Source organism: Phallusia mammillata, chromosome 1 (assembly GCF_965637545.1).
Source record: "Phallusia mammillata chromosome 1, kaPhaMamm4.hap1.1, whole genome shotgun sequence".
NCBI classification, from domain to species: domain Eukaryota; kingdom Metazoa; phylum Chordata; class Ascidiacea; order Phlebobranchia; family Ascidiidae; genus Phallusia; species Phallusia mammillata.
The window spans coordinates 30,669,479-30,685,326 of NC_137252.1; the positions used below are offsets into that span (position 1 = coordinate 30,669,479).

Sequence of the window (15,848 nt, forward strand, 5' to 3'; positions counted from 1 at the left end):
TTAGGCCTACATAATTTGTTAATAATCCTCTGCCACAAGCACCGAAGTTAAACTTTATAGGAACTGGAAAATTTCCATGACCCTGCATGCATGTTACGGAAACTCTAAATGAAAAGTTGCAGACTGGCACTGCAGTGTTGTTGTCTCATCAAATCTGAAGCTTGCGCCTGGCCCTTTTTCAAGTTTTCCAAACTTGTCACGAATGACTGCACATTGTCGCATTCATGATGGTGAAGTAAATGCCTGCCGGCCAAAACATTACCACAGTGAAAGTTAGAAAGGCGGGTTATCACAACACTGCTTCCTGCGTTTGCAGCTACACCACAGTCCACTAGTCCAGCAGTAAAGCTGATCACAGACAAGGCTACAGTTTGAGCAGTGGGCGTTTTTTTAATTTACATTTTAGGTAATGGAGCAGATTCTTGACAAATATATGTATTTTACTTGTAGCTTGGAACATCTTGCACTGACAGGCAAAGTGTAAAAAATGGTTGATGAAAATCGAAGCGCAAATCGTTGTGACATTTGTGAAAAGGAATTCAAGTCACCCCAAACATTACAAGCACATGTTCGTAGACATTCTGACAAGAAAAAATATGAATGTCACTTCTGCGAACGGATATTTAAAAGAAAAACAATGTTAAACGCACACATGCGTTCTCACACTGGAGAGCAACCGTACAAATGTGAATTTTGTGAGAAAAGGTTTATGTGGCCAGGCAGTGTGAAAAGGCACGCTTTAACTCACAGCAAACGAAAACCTGTGAAATGTGATGTTTGTAATAAGTATTTGGTTGATTCGGATAGTTTGAGAAGACACATGTACCTACATTCGGAACCAAGCCATAAATGTGAAGTTTGTGAAAAAACCTTCACAAGGCAAAGATCTTTAAACCGTCACTTGTTAACGCATACCGGAGAAAGGCCATATCGATGTGAAGTTTGTGAAAAGAGTTTTCGGTCGAAGCAAGAGGTCATGTCACATATGACTACTCACACAACAGTCAAACATTTTAAATGTGAGTTTTGCAACAAAAGGTTTGACCACCTTTGGAACCTTAAAGTGCACACGGTGTTTCACAAGGGTGACAAGCCTCATCGATGTAATGTGTGTGAAAAACAGTTCTACAATGCTACATGTCTCCTAAAACACTCTGCATGTCACTTAACACCTTAATTGCATTAATTACCAACATTTGTACATTATTTTGCGTTTTTTTGTTGTTGTTTCTAAAAAAAGGCAGTGCACGGTGTAGCGGCCATATTATTGTGTACAATGTTTACTTTAACGCGTATATTTTCGTGTGCACCAATGTTTTTTGCGCATATTTTCGAATGTTTTATCTGTCACTTCCGGATTAAGTTGTAAGTACAAAACAGCTGCTGTCTCCTGAAAAAAAGTATAGCAGCTCGGTTAGTGATTCTCAGCTGGTGGTCGATGGACTTTTTGGGTGATCCACTATATTGGCTAAAAGTTAAAAAATGATGCATATATTTTATTCAATATTTAGCACAACATAAAAATAACGCACGTTGTGTGCAAAATAAGTTTGTGTCCTTGTATGTCCTTGATGTCATTGACTTTGGCAAAGTAGCTCACAGCTAAAACACATGCTGCACCAAACCTACCGGTAAAGATAGGAAAAAACAAAACGAAAGTGGAATATCAAAGAATAGTGCACACAATAGACTGCACAACCTGACCATTGTGCGAGACCGCTCGCTGACATTAGATCGTTCGCAGCTGTTTCCGTTTGACGATTACTCACATGCTATGATTTCCGAGCTTACGCGGATTCTATACAAAACTATCATGGAGGCCTCTGAAACAGAAAACGTCTTGTTTGTCACAACCGGCAAATCGTGGATTGTGGCGCCATTTCACAATGGTTTGGACAGTATATATACATAGGCTACTGATCAATTTTGTCTGGGGAGTTATTGACAAAAAACAAACTTCTGCATGGACGAAACTGGGGTGGGTATAGGCATTTTAAAGCAACCGTTTGGGTAAGTTAAAGCAGCAGTCAGGAGCCCGTTCAACATATGCCTAAATCTGTCACTTTTTTGGCCAGTGCACGTATGCGCTGCCAAATTCCACATTACAATGCCTAAAGCGAGGGGGCGCAAAGTCCTGAGCGATTAATTGATTGAATGCCTAAAGGGGTAGAAATTGACCATATGTAAAAAGGCATGCAAACTGCCTGTCATGATCACCACCAGGGCACTAGCACCCTACTGTCATCAACCAGAAATGTTTTTTTTTGCATTTTGCTGTAATGTAAGAAACGAAGCACTGAGTTGTAATATACCGTTGTAATAATTCGCAAATGGGGTCACTACGGGCAGTATGATTGCGAACAAGAACAAAAAGCTACGGTTATGAATTATAAGCTTGAGTTATACTAAATTTGAAAAAGTTTTGACCATTTGTTTAGTGGGTCTGTGCAGAACCCAGGTGGAAGTTTAATGCTTTAAATGCAATATGTTGAACCATGGTTCTTACATACTGTAAACATTATAGTTGAACTAAGCATTGACCAAAAAACGAAACACGCAACCCCCCAAAAAAATCTCTTTCGAATTACACAAATTCTTCCTTGAGGCATATTCGGCGTTGAGAATTAAAACTGCACAATAAAATTCTTAATCACCAACATAATGGGCTGTCGGCATACGGGACAATTCTTACCGCGATTTTTTAGTCGTTTTGCGCATCGAAAACAACAGAACTGGTGCCCATTGTTTCCATGAACAATCGTCGCATCATTGGGGTTATTTCGACAAATATTGCAAAGGCCTGGAAAGTGGGGTGAATCCCCTGAGCTGTTTGTGGACACGCTTGAGCAGCTGCCTTGCTTGGATGCGTCCGAATCAGAGACGCTGTCATCCAAGTGTGGTTTCTTAATGCAAGGGTCTTGGGTTTGGTCTGTCAACTTATGCTTACTGCTTTCAAAATTGGGTAACACAGGTTTTATGTCGCTTTGTTGACTCGAAGTCCTTTGCATGTCAAAAAACCCTGATGAACTGGACTTCTGACTGCAATCAGGAACATCTAAACTTGTAGTCCTTGGTAAAGAGTGTTTTTCTTGTGATTGTGTAGGGTCTGTCATGCTTCTTTCCAATTGTTGTTGTATTTTCCCATCTGAAACCCATCCCTTGCGTAACTTCCAGCACCGCTGACAAAAACCCACTGTTGGTGTGTTCTTTGTCCCACACTCCACGCAACTCCAGTGCTCCTAATGGAAAATAGTATTTGTAAAAACCGGGCAAAATGTAGAAGAACAGCCTGGCTATGTTATTTTAAGTTGGACAAGACAGTAAACCTCACTTAAATTGGATATGGTTAACCAGGATCTTTGCCTAATTCCGACAATACTTGAGGAACAAATGATTTGTAATATGGTTAGCTTTTAACTAATCGACATTGGTTAGTCCAAAACTTTGCCTAATTCAGACAAACTTTTTGGTCTTATTGGGTCAGCATTAACTGGGGTTTACTGTATTTTAGACGTTACAAAAACACATGTCAGAAAATTTGCTTTAATAAAATCAGGAAAACAACAATTATGGAGCAGTTTTGTTTTCTGAGATACCATTTATTGTTCTTATTGAGCACATTACAGACATAACAGTGAGCAACAAAATTAGTTTAATGCAATTCCAAAATATAAGCAAAAAAACTTAATTCTAAATCAAAGTTAACGCAAAATAGTGAATTACAACATTAAGCCAGGATTAAGCAACTTTATATGCCACCAAATCAACTAAAAAAGATTGTTCAAGAAAAAAATAAAAACATTTAAGCAATAAAAACATTCAGACCTTTTCATTTCTAAATCCACAGCCCAGTTTCAAAACAGGCTAAGAAAAAACAAAGCTTCGTTTTGCAAGGTTGAAATGGGAGATGATTTAGTAAATAAAAACTTAACAGCAGCATGAAATGAAAAGGAAATTTCTCAAAAAAATACAATGTGTTTTTTTGCCCCATAAGGTAGCACACAATTTTTCAAGCTACGCCAAACTAATATTGTGTCAACTATTATAATTTTTGAAACATTATCGTTTTTTTTTTCACTCCAGACAAAAAGTCAGTAATTGATTGGCAGGTTGGCAACTGTGGCCAACACAATCTTAAACCCCACAAAACTAAAATGATAATGAAACACAACTGTCCTGTTGTGTAGCATCACTGTTTGTCTGGCAGAAAACATATATTTTTATGTTAAACCTGCAAATTACGACTTTGTGTAATGCCATACATGATATGGTTAATTCAGCGGAATTTATTCAGAAAACCCGCTGAATATTTGGTTTCGGCCATTGGTGGGATTCAGCCAGTTCTATAGAACCATCTCACAAAATTTTAGGAGATCAGCGAACCGGTTAGCATTACTGGTTACATGTCAATGGATTTTTTGTAACAGAAACGGAAAAACGTGAACCCCACCACTGGTTTTGGCCAAACTTAAATTAAGCCGATTTGGTACATCTCTAGATTAAACAAGCTGATATATTTCAATGACACAATGCAGTATGAGCACATGAAGTGCTTACCTCAAGTAAAATGTCAGAATCCATACTAAAATCAGTGGTGGTGGTCTCTTCATCTGAATCAGTCTGAAACTTCTTTAATGTTTCCAACTGATAACGAAACAATTCTTACATTGTAAAACAGATATTTTCACTCATTCTTTAATATTTTATTGCAACATTATTGTAGTTGCTTTAATTGCTGGCAATGTGGAAAAGATATATAACCAGAACAAGGCTCACGATCATGAGGTTGTAGGTTCAAATCTTGTTCAGGCTGCTTGTGTTTCTTGCTTTTCCAGGTGAAGGCACCAAGTTCATAAGAACAAAGAATATATTTTATATCAGCTCTGAACAATGCGTTTACAAGCTAATTATTATCAGTAATCATGTTAAGGGCCTGTTCTGGGGTTTGCTACTGCTAATTTGTGGGAAGGGTCCAAAGCAGTTTAGTCCTGCTTGACTTGACAACTTATGTTTATACTCAATACAAAGCAACAAAGCTTTGTTTGCTGTACGACATATTTTGCTTGTTTTGAGGACATTTTTAGCTAGAAATGGGCTAAGCTGTGCCAGTTTTTAGTAGACATTTTGATTTCCAATTGCCCAACCAAATTCTACTATAATGTAGTTTAATAATCAAAAGTTTACCATATCAAAATAACTTAAAGTCCATCATGCTTGGATGACCACTGAGCAAAGCCAAAACTTGGGAGTTTTGGTCTTTGAATTTTTTTTGTTTCAAAGTTTTTTGTTTTCTAGTTTACAAGGATAAGCACCCTATCCAATGCCATGTGTATGTAAGTAATACTCATTTGCAAAGACAAGCCAAAACTGATTGCAACTTCTAAGACAGTTTCTTACATTTGGAATTTCATCATCTGAGGATACTGGTTCGGTGGCATCTGAATCATCCGACTCACTGTCAACTGGTTCAAATTCAATTGGTTCTTCATCGCTGTCATACACACTGTCCTGAATACCAACGGTTTCTTTACCCTAAAGACATAGATGATAGGTTAACTGACTGTTTGCATAAATCGATAATTCCCAACCTTTATAAAGTAAAGACTACAGATAGACCGTTATGTTTTTTAGGCTGATACTGATATTGTCAGTTGTTAAGTAGGTTGATAACCAATGTTTTGGTTGCAGTAATGGGCCAAACTTTTCAACTTTTTAAAAATTAAAAAAAAGGAAAATAGAACTAATGAAAGCCATGTCAGAGACTCGAAACTTTTTGTATTGATTTGCCTTGATACCAATCAGTGACTAGGCCAGGGGTGTGGGAACCTGCGGCATAAAGGCCGCATGTTGATAATACACACTGCACCAGGCACTAAAAACTAGACAGAAACGTAGTTTTTTACCTTTATTCCACATTACTATTTGATTGGTTCTAGGGCAGCGGTTTTCAAACTAGAGCCAAATGGTTGCGTACTGGTACACAAAGTGATTTCCGTAGGACTGCCAAGAGATCAAGGTTCTACAATCTTACTTCTTGTGTTGCAAAAGAACAATTGTTTGCGCATAATCAAATGTCTAAAACTCATCTGTGATGTCACAGGCTGCTTTTAAATTGATATTGGTAAACAAGCGAGTTTCTACTTTAGAAAAAATTCTGAATGTGTAGTGAGGGTGGAAATGTAGTGAGGAATTTTATTTAGCTTGGACCGAAGGTCCAATAGCACATCGACCATTCTGCAAGTCAAAAAGTTTAAACACCTCTGTCCTTGGCCTGGGAAATAGTCTGTGTGGCCTAAACAAGTGTCGATAAACCGTTTGGCAGCCTCCACAAACAAAAAGGTCGCCCACCCCTGGACTAGGCAATGTTAAGGTGAGACACAGTTGCACCAAATAAACATAACACAGTTACAAACGTGCCCTTTGTCTGCAGTCTGAAGACAAAAAAGCACCGGTCGATAAATGGTCTATCCATAGTAAAGACTTTCTTCTTGTAAATTTATCAAGTGTGTGGACCACATGTTTAACTTAAGTTTATTCTGCTAACAATCTACCCTAATAATTTTCAAGGAAATAGTTCATGCACAAAAAAAAAACTAAAACCAAAAATAACTTTGTTTAAATAGCATAACCAGCTGCAACTCTTAGCATGGTTTCGGCTTAAAGTCAGCAACACTTACTGCATAACTTCCCACTTCTGTTGCTTCATCTCCTTCAGTTTGTCTACGACTTCTTGATACAAAATACCACCATGGCAAGTCTGTGCTGGATTCACCCTGCAAAGAAAAAAGTTTAACAACTAGAAGGGTGGCTTAGCACATATTGCCATTGCACATACACTGTGACCTATTTCTTAACATATATTTACATCCAAAACTTATTTTATATTGGGTCCCATATCATCCACTGTCTTTTATAACCTTAGTTGTTTCTGCAAGCAGAAACTCATGGGTCCCCACACATGCAAAGTTGTAAACAATGCATTTCAAGAGATAACAATGAGAAAGTTTGGCATTGTATCGTCAAACACAGTGATCGGTGCTGTGAATAAATAAATATGGTATATGGAGTAAAGACTATTTAATATCATTTCATTCATACATTTTTTACATAAGGTTTTTCTATTTTATTACTATCTGAGAAAAAGTGTGAAATAGTGAGAAAATAGGCTAAAACACAACAATCAGCTCCTATTGATGGTGAGTGAGTACATGACTGTAGAAGTCTAGTGGAGTAAATGATAGGTACTACAGAGTTTAACAGAACAACCAACACCTACAAATGGTACACTCTATAAACTGTCCAAATTTCATTTAATTCAGACATTGTTTAAAAAGTTGAACCATTTTGGGGGGCTAGTGGGTTAAATGTTGGGGCAACAGGGTTGAACATAACAAACAACAACTATAAATAGCACACTCTATAAGCTGTCCAAATTTCATCAAATTCAGACAATGTTTAAAAAATTTACCCTTTTTAGGGGGCTAGAGGGGTAAATATTGGGGTTACAGGGTTAAATAAAACAATTGACACCCATAAATGACAAACTCTGCAAGTATTTCAAATTTCACTAAATTCTGACACCGTTTAAAAAAAAAAACCATTTTAGGGGGTCAGTGGGGTAACTGATGGGGTTTAACACCCAAAAGTATAAAATATAAAACCACGATGACCTAATTAACAGTAATGTAAAATTTTATCCAAATCGAACAATGTTTAAAATTCTAACCACTTGAGGTGTTATTACGAACATTCGTCAACGCTTCTGACGTCACAAGCTGTTAATACCCCTCTGACTGGCATGTGCAAAAACGTCCACCAAGTAATGCACAAACACAAGTATGAAATGTGCTGGTACCTTTATTACACTATTACACCACAGAAATCTTTCGTTTGTGGTGCGCAGCAACATACAAAAACGTTTTACATTTTGGGGTCTAGCGGGGTAAATACTGGGGTATCAAGTCAAACAAAGCAAATGGCACATCTGCATAACTATATCTACCATCTGTGAAAGTTTTATCCAAAATCACCAAAGATTTCATGCCAAAAGTGCATGGACAAACTTCAAGGGAGAAAAAAGAAAAAAAAAGAAAAAAACCAGAAAAAAAACAAAACACAGTGAAATCAAAATGTGTCCCCTTCCGGGAAGGGGACCCATAAATACCAGTTTATGATAAATCATAGTATGTCAGACCCACTGAAAGCGTTATACTGAATAAAATCTCCTATGCATATCCATATGCCAAGACACAGAGTAGAAAAATCTAGCCTGCAGTGGAATTCGAACCCATAAGAGTCTTTCTGGCACTCACATATTTATAAGTTTATGATTTATGATTTTTATATTGTAAAATATATTGTATACATAATATGAAAAAAAAAAAAAGCTTTGTCACATGGGCTAGGAAATTAATAGGATTACATACTCGATCCGAAACTAATCCTACCTGATCTTCTACTAAATCTGTAGATGACAATTCCCGCTTTGTTGCTGGAATTAGGCAGGGAAACACAAGTTTCCATAGGTTTCTACACAAGAAAACACGTCGTTCTTAAACACAAACAGGTTTTTAGCTGAACAGTTTGAAATTGCTTTTTATGAAAATAGATATTTACTTGAAATCAGTAACGAAGAACTGGGGGACTTGCAACACTTCTCCTAAAAGGTCGTTTTCACATCGAATAATCCGCTTGTTGCTTGGATCGTAAAGCTCTTTCTGTTCGATATACTTTCCGAGAAAATACACAACCTTCAAAAATATTTTGGAATTAGAAGAGACTCTGCTGGAAGCGTCTCATATGAAATGTAAGTGGTTATGTAAAAAAATCTGCTGAAAAGCAGTAATTGTTAATACAGCATTTACCAACTGGTAGTATATATATTGGTTATAGTATGTAATGCACTAAACAGATGGTTTTTAACAGATTACTTAGTTTGCAAACAACTTCGGTACACATTTTGTAAAAGTTTCCGCAGACAATAGCACAAGGTTCACAATATAGACAAAGTTGTAAAGCAATACAAGCAAAAATGATAGGGTTGAAAAACATTTAAATGGGTTTTCTCTTTTTTAAATATCTACAACTCTCACTCTAATGTTGCAGTACTTCATTTAAATCTATTTGTAAAATTTACTCGTTATCATCAAATACACAGAATTTGTTCATATTTAATTCAATACCTGTTCAGCAGTAAACAGCTGACCTTGTGCACCACCCATTTGAAGTATAGCTAACAATTTTGGTCTGGTCAGAAAATACTGTTGTGAAGTCTAAAAAAATATATCAATCAGTTAATATTTTTGAAAGATGACAAACGACGTAATAAAATCACATGTTAAAATGCCTACATTGTAATCCAAAGTTTTGGTAATCATTTTTATTATGTTCATATATTAAAAAACAGTAACCATTACTATTTATGTAAACCAAACTACAAAAAATTGTTTAATGCTCACCGAGAAAAAATATTTCTACGCACAAAAAATCACAGAATTGTATTTGTACTTCTTACTTACCATGCCTTGTTAACTGCTTGAAAAAATCCCAGAAACTCCAGTTGGGGAATCCCGACTACTTCTTTATAAAATCCCCATGCATGAAGATTGAGGTGTACACTTTTTCAAAACCTTTTTATTTGTGCTGAAAAAAAACACATAAAACTGTCAAAGTCAACCAGGCAATCGAAAAAATAACGAAGGACAAAAATGTTCTCATAATGACGAATAAGATACGCACAATCCCAATATATATCATCTGTTCTTGCACCATCAATAAGTAATTGCAAGGCTGGTGAGTCTTTCCTCTGGGACAAGTCTGGGCAAGCCTGGCAAATCTTTCATGACAGAGGCTAAATCATTCACGTCGACCGGCAACGTCCTAACATAGACCTGTATGCTATAAGCTTGAACCAGTGTGAACCGCGCGAAAGTCTTGTCTGGACTCGCTCTTGTTTGTGCCGTTTTCCGAATTTACGAATGTTTGCGCGCTGGCTTAGCAAATACCAGTACCATATTCTATGCGAGCCTTTTTATGGAACTATAATTTAAGACGTTGTTACTTTTATGACCGAGTGCTTTGTATAAGGTTTATGTTTAACAATGTAGCGCCTTTTACACAGACTGTTAAAGACTGCGATTGGTATACAGCTGCACAGATACTGGGCTCTGTTCTAAGCTGTGAAATATTTAGTTTCATACACGATTTTGTCACCATGTACCGCATACACAATTTTTAAAATCACTTATATAACATATTTGCATCAACGTATTTTGTTTGTTTTGCGTATCACAAGCCTAAATCCCATTTAACTATTTTTTGATAAATGGAGATTTTTTAAATTAAATACTTGCCCTTTAATAAGAAAATGTACAGAATAAAAGTAGTTTTTTTTTGTAAAACTTGTATTTACACGTGGTGGTGTTTACACTATGACGTCACAATCCCATAAAAATCAGCTGACCGCGATTCGGTTGAGCGATTTTGATTTGGTTGCGTAGTCGTTTGTTTTGTGATGAATAAAATGTTGTGTGGTTTAGAATTACAGGAAATTGAAACTTGCCTACAAAATTTTAAAACAATAACCGGAACAGTTTGTTAGTCTATTGTTTTTCTCTGTATCCAACACTTTTTTGTCTAATATTCTTTTTTTTAGTCGTTAAATTTGAAACAGGTTCTGCTAGAAACTTTAATTTGCTGATGCCCGTGCACAATGTGCTAATGGATACTTCTCTAAGCTACTGGAGTGCTACTGCATTCATTCAGAGCCTGGTAAAATGGATTTCAGCTGGAGCAATGGTTGTGGGTGGCGTGGTACCTTACATTCCACAATACCGGGACATTAAAAGATCAGAAAATTCTGAGGGGTTTTCTACTTATGTGTGCCTTGTTCTTTTGGTGGCCAATCTTCTACGTATTCTTTTCTGGTAAATGATATGTTTTGAAAGTTTATGAATTTTTTAATTATTTTTTTGCTTTGTTAGGTTTGGTCGCCATTTCGAACTTCCTCTACTCCTGCAAAGTATTGTTATGATTTTTACAATGATGGGAATGTTGAATCTTTGCGTCAAAGTGCAAAATACTCATGATTTAAGTCCAAGGAGAAGAGCATTTATTGGTAAGTCACTGCAATGTAACCATTAAACAAATAAGAAGAAAATGTCTGAAAAAGGTTTTGTAAAAGTGTTGTATATATATGTAAAATGTGAATTGCAATTTTTTAACAACTCGGTGTTAATTTTTTATTTAAATGCACTATTGTTGAATAAGAATAATCAGCTGATTTGGCATTTAATGGTTGGGAACTATATATGTTTATTTTTAGATTTTGAGCTTAGAACGTTTTGGAAATGGAATAGATTTTCTGATTATGTGCAAGCAGTTCTACTTTTCATTGCCTGTGGAAGCTACCTCACCTATATTTTAATTGACTCTGTTATTTACATTGAAACAATTGGTTTTCTTGCTGTTTTTATCGAAGCCATGTTGGGCGCTCCACAATTTTACAGAAATTTTCAAAACAAGTCTACAGTTGGAATGAGGTAGGTCAAAATAACTTGTCAAATATTGCTAATTGAACAAGAACCAAGCAGATTTTTGTTACAATGTGTCAAAGATAAAATAAAACATGAACATAAGATTTGGCAAGGTAAAGTCTTTTTAGCATAAGACTCTGTTCAAACTTGACTGCTATAGTGTGGCTACACTGGCTTATAGGTCAATGTCTAATCACCACCGGCACTGGCAAGGCCTTAACGTCAAAACAGTTTCCGGCTAATCAGAAAACAAATTAACCAAAAATTTAGAATTTAAAGTTTTTTTTCATGTTATTAACCAAAATGTGCAATTAAATGGATCATTGTTTTAACAAGTTGCTTCAGTGCAGATTTATGATTCCTATACAATTAAATGTATAAGGATAAAACGTTAAGCAATCTGTTTTCTTTTCTAAAGACGAATTATTGTAATTAGTGCAAGATTGTTCCAGTGCCAATGTTTAAAACTGTTTATTTTAGTGTACAGATGGTTTTGATGTGGACAAGTGGAGATGTTTTTAAAACTGGGTACTTTGTGGCCAACCAAGCTCCTGTACAATTTTGGATCTGTGGTATTCTACAAGTTTGTTTGGACCTTGCCATTTTGATACAAGTTTGGTACTACCGATCATTTCCCCAACCTGTGCGAAAAACTGCTCTTTGACCTCATTTTTTTGTTCTTGCCAAATTGCTGAGTTGCTTCTTAAGATGAGTGGTTTTTAAGCATTGATGAAATTAAATAAAAATGAATTTATATCCAAAAGTAAAGTTGTGCTACGAACATTGATACCTGTAGGCTGTTTCAGAGGTATAAGCTATGCATATGCGAAAATGAACTAAATACGATTTTAATGTGGGTTCTTGTCAATATGTTTTCATTTTTTTAGTGACATTTTATGGAATAGTTGGAAATGGCACATTTTCCTTATTGTGTTTGCCTTCTTATATTTCATGATTGCTTTTAGGCAACGTCTGTGCAATTAATAAACACTACAATAATATTTTGGACAGCAATCAGCTGTATTTTCAACAGACCTAATATTCATCTGCAAATTTTTGCTTATGTGCTAACTTTCAGACCCCATTACATAGCTGAGTGTTTAAAGTTTTCCTGTCAGAAACTACAAATGAATTGTGTATTTTCATGTAAATCGTAAAAGTGCATCAAAATGTAGCACATTTCGCAGTTTTTTGTTGTTGCTTACTTAACCTATGCTTCTTAATACTGTCTTAGGAAACTTTCTTAAATTGTGCCTTTACTTTGTTTTTGTTTGAATAACGAAAAATTGGTGGACATGTGCATTGTTTGCATTTTAACTAAGAAATTTACCCAGCTAGTTTTGAGACCAAAGAAATAACATACAAGATTTTGGCTGTTTTTAAGACATAATGATCACATACATATATTTTGAAAAACAGGAAAAACAATGGGGACATTTAGGGTATCTTTTAGGGTCATTGAAAGGGCTACTTGGTTTTTGTAAAAAAAAGGCATGTTCTTAAAAAGTTGACATATGATAGGCCTAGAATATATGTGCTAAGTTGCAACATGACAAGTGAAAAACAAGTTTAAAAGATGTAAAACAAAGTCACAATGAATCACTATCTTCGTTTTGTTGGTAAAGATTGACAAGTGCAGCTGAAATTTTTACCAGTGCATTCATGTGTCGAAACTCATCAACACCTTGCGAAAAAATAGCAAAAGTTCCCAGCCTTGTAAGTGTATTTGTTATGGCTTTCTCTGCAAGATTGAAAGCAGCAACATCCTTTGATTTCTTACCAGTCAGGTGAAACTTGATTACATTCATTTGTTTTGTTGCCTTATGTATAAAACCGGTTTGCACAACAAGCACCCGATCGCCATGGTTAATCTGTCCCAAAAACTCTTGGTCTTCAAACAAGGACAGTCGACCTGCTGGCAAAGCCTCAGTTACATAACAAATGGACCCCTTGGTTGTGAACACAACTGCAACTTGCAAAGTGAATTGTAAGTTGAAAAAACTGACTATGAAGTCAGTTCTGATTCTTGGTGATGGCCAAACCAGCAGCTGAGAAAGAGTTTCTTCAAGTAGTGGCAACCAAATGTTAAGAGTTTCTTCCACATTAATGCCACGGAATAATGCCTTGAGGTAGGCATGTGGAAGGTACAGCTTTACTTTCATGAGAGTAAGAAACAGTTGGTTGGCTGGTGATAGTCTTCGGTGTGTTGCACAGTCTGCTGTGAGACTCTGTGTCATGGAGGCGAATACAGCATAAGATGGACAGCCAGTCAAGTATTCCAGGGTTTCATTGTCTTTGGCAAATAACTTGTGGCCCCATTGGTGCACTTGGATAAGTTGATGTAATTTTACACTCTCCTTTCTTAACTTCTGTATTTGCTCGAAAAGAAAATCGTTTTGCTTTTGCAACATACTTACCACCTCAGCACTCAATTCTAGATTTGAACACATGTTTACTTCGCAATTAAAATAACCTGAAAAAGAAGCAATTGCTTAAAAAATTTCACACAGTAAAATTTCATGACATAAATAAACAAACTAAATCACAATCATTTGTCACCAAACGTCAGCGCCACATTTCCCTCTACCAGTTCGCGACATCTATTGGCAATTTCCATTGCCTTTTCATCACTTTGTGTCACACCGTCACCTCTCTTGTACATTAATGCTAAGTTATGGCAGGCTTTTGGATTTCCAAGATCACAAGCTTTTTCTGCATACTTCGCTGCCAACTTAAAGTTACTTGGCACCTTCATTTGTAAGCCATCCATATGATACATGCTTAACAAGTTACAACCAATTCCATCATTTAGATCGCAAGCTCTTGTAAAGGACTTTAAAACATCATCTACTATAGAAAACTTTTGGTCATTCCCATCTGTTTGCTTGATATAATCAATATAGGACTCTTGGTTCTCAGTGTCTTGAGCCAAAAGCATGCCTTGGTTGCAGCAAGCCGCTGCTATAGTGTCATTTTTTCCCTGGTCAGTATAATTCTTTTGTGAGCATGCAGTGTGGTAGCATTTAAATGCTTCAACCCTGCTTTTCACTAAACCACCTTTGCCTAGCATATGAAACTGACCAGCCTTGTAGCAACATGGAGCATTAGAAAATTTTTTGCAACAACTGGTATACATTGATCCGGCCTCTGTAAAGTTTTTACGAACTGTATCAAGAAACTCAGCAAGGCGATAACAACTGTCCTGGTTGTTTTCCTTGTGGCAACCGAACATAAATTCAATCTCTGTGTTGTTCAGATGCTCTTTCACCTCTTCAGCATTGGTAAAATCCACCAAACCTGCCATATTGCTTGTATTTAACTAAATATGTTATCCTAAATTAAATGCCTAGTCCATTGCTAAGGAAACAAGAAATTAAGTTAATGTGAAAGAGGTGCACCACAGAAAAGTAAAAACAAAACAAAGAAGGGTTGTTCACTAACTAATTTAAAATAAAACACATTAAAGCTTCTTTTCCTTTGTCCTGTTTAAGTACAAAAACACTGCACCACACGTTATATTTCAATTTATTGAGCAAACATAACGTAAACTTGTATATTACTCACAGCAGCAATTCACACAAAGTCGCAATTCACAGACAGCGCTCAAACTTCCGCTGACTCTGTTATTGTGTTAAATCTGGCACATGTCAAATCATAGAGATCGTTTTTATTATTGGATAAAGAAAGGTCGTAACCTACGTACTTAGCCCTAACTGGTTAAACCACAGACGAAAACGAATTTTAAAAACTGTTTGTTACCAATTTTTTACGAGACAAACACGTCAAAATATTAGTTTCATGCAGTGGTTGGATTCTATTTTTTTGGCAGCCGATTCTACCACAAAGTCATGTTTTTCAGCCAGTTCTGTTACAAAAAGTTCATTGACAGTAAGCAGTAATGCTAACCGGTTTGCTGATCTCATAAAATTTCGTGAGATGGTTCTTAGAACCGGTGCGAACCGGCTAAATCCTACCATCTGGTTTCATGTCGTTAAAATCACAACATTTTCACTCTGGTTGTGTTTTGAGCATCTGAAAAAAAGAAACGTAAAAAGGGTTACTTGTCACAGACAAAAACGACGACATTACTACAAAAATTAATCAAAAAAGATGCCGAAATTGTTCTAATCACTAATGCCACCTGACGTAATCATTTTCAACCGGTTGTTTTTACAGCAACCACTTGAATTATTATCAGTATCCAATCCAGCAACAACACGCACCTGGTTCCCCACTTTATACACGTGTAGTTTGCGTGTACTAAAGTTAGTTCCCAGGCGACGTTCCCATACTAGTTTTACACCTTACGGCAAA

General features: G+C 36.3%; 4 protein-coding genes across 7 annotated transcripts; 1 reads left to right on the forward strand and 3 right to left on the reverse strand.

Moving 5' to 3' along the window:
• Nucleotides 1-1,475: 1,475 nt before the first annotated feature.
• Nucleotides 1,476-9,959, reverse strand: LOC145213426 (E3 ubiquitin-protein ligase Mdm2-like). Of its 4 annotated transcripts, none has more exons than XM_080081709.1 (11): nt 9,739-9,922; nt 9,519-9,642; nt 9,183-9,272; nt 8,617-8,750; nt 8,448-8,529; nt 6,678-6,773; nt 5,398-5,532; nt 4,558-4,644; nt 3,826-3,864; nt 2,693-3,239; nt 1,476-1,823 (listed from the first exon to the last, which is right to left on the reverse strand). In XM_080081709.1, exons 2-11 carry the CDS (start codon nt 9,519-9,521, stop codon nt 1,762-1,764), a joined length of 1,275 nt encoding a protein of 424 aa, XP_079937835.1. In that variant the 5' UTR covers nt 9,522-9,642; nt 9,739-9,922; the 3' UTR covers nt 1,476-1,761. The 4 variants fall into 4 exon arrangements, with proteins under 4 accessions (XP_079937835.1, XP_079937843.1, XP_079937826.1 ...); XM_080081717.1 differs by lacking the exon at nt 1,476-1,823 and adding an exon at nt 1,830-2,158; XM_080081700.1 differs by lacking the exon at nt 1,476-1,823 and having other exon boundaries at nt 2,298-3,239; nt 9,739-9,959.
• Nucleotides 9,960-10,633: 674 nt separating this feature from the next.
• Nucleotides 10,634-12,834, forward strand: LOC145213457 (solute carrier family 66 member 2-like). The gene is made up of 4 exons (XM_080081745.1): nt 10,634-10,925; nt 10,983-11,116; nt 11,324-11,540; nt 12,015-12,834. Exons 1-4 carry the CDS (start codon nt 10,699-10,701, stop codon nt 12,196-12,198), a joined length of 762 nt encoding a protein of 253 aa, XP_079937871.1. The 5' UTR covers nt 10,634-10,698; the 3' UTR covers nt 12,199-12,834.
• Nucleotides 12,657-13,996, reverse strand: LOC145213449 (uncharacterized). Its single transcript, XM_080081735.1, has one exon. It carries the CDS (start codon nt 13,982-13,984, stop codon nt 13,124-13,126), a length of 861 nt encoding a protein of 286 aa, XP_079937861.1. The 5' UTR covers nt 13,985-13,996; the 3' UTR covers nt 12,657-13,123.
• An 11-nt stretch (nt 13,997-14,007) lies between these two features.
• LOC145213468 (cytochrome c oxidase assembly factor 7B-like) lies at nt 14,008-14,912 on the reverse strand. The gene has a single exon (XM_080081756.1). The coding sequence runs from the start codon at nt 14,836-14,838 to the stop codon at nt 14,083-14,085; it is 756 nt and encodes a 251-aa protein (XP_079937882.1). The 5' UTR covers nt 14,839-14,912; the 3' UTR covers nt 14,008-14,082.
• Nucleotides 14,913-15,848: the final 936 nt, after the last annotated feature.

Coding starts and splice junctions, on each gene's coding strand:
- LOC145213426 (XM_080081700.1), bottom strand. Junction 5,533..6,677: donor CAGAAGTGGGAAGTTATGCA/GTAAGTGTTGCT, acceptor CTATGTCTTTAG/GGTAAAGAAACCGTTGGTAT. Junction 4,645..5,397: donor CAGATGATGAAATTCCAAAT/GTAAGAAACTGT, acceptor TTTCGTTATCAG/TTGGAAACATTAAAGAAGTT.
- LOC145213457 (XM_080081745.1), top strand. CDS start 10,699: ATGCCCGTGCACAATGTGCTAATGGATACTTCTCTAAGCTACTGGAGT. Junction 10,926..10,982: donor CTTCTACGTATTCTTTTCTG/GTAAATGATATG, acceptor TTGCTTTGTTAG/GTTTGGTCGCCATTTCGAAC. Junction 11,117..11,323: donor AAGGAGAAGAGCATTTATTG/GTAAGTCACTGC, acceptor GTTTATTTTTAG/ATTTTGAGCTTAGAACGTTT.
- LOC145213449 (XM_080081735.1), bottom strand. CDS start 13,984: ATGTGTTCAAATCTAGAATTGAGTGCTGAGGTGGTAAGTATGTTGCAA.
- LOC145213468 (XM_080081756.1), bottom strand. CDS start 14,838: ATGGCAGGTTTGGTGGATTTTACCAATGCTGAAGAGGTGAAAGAGCAT.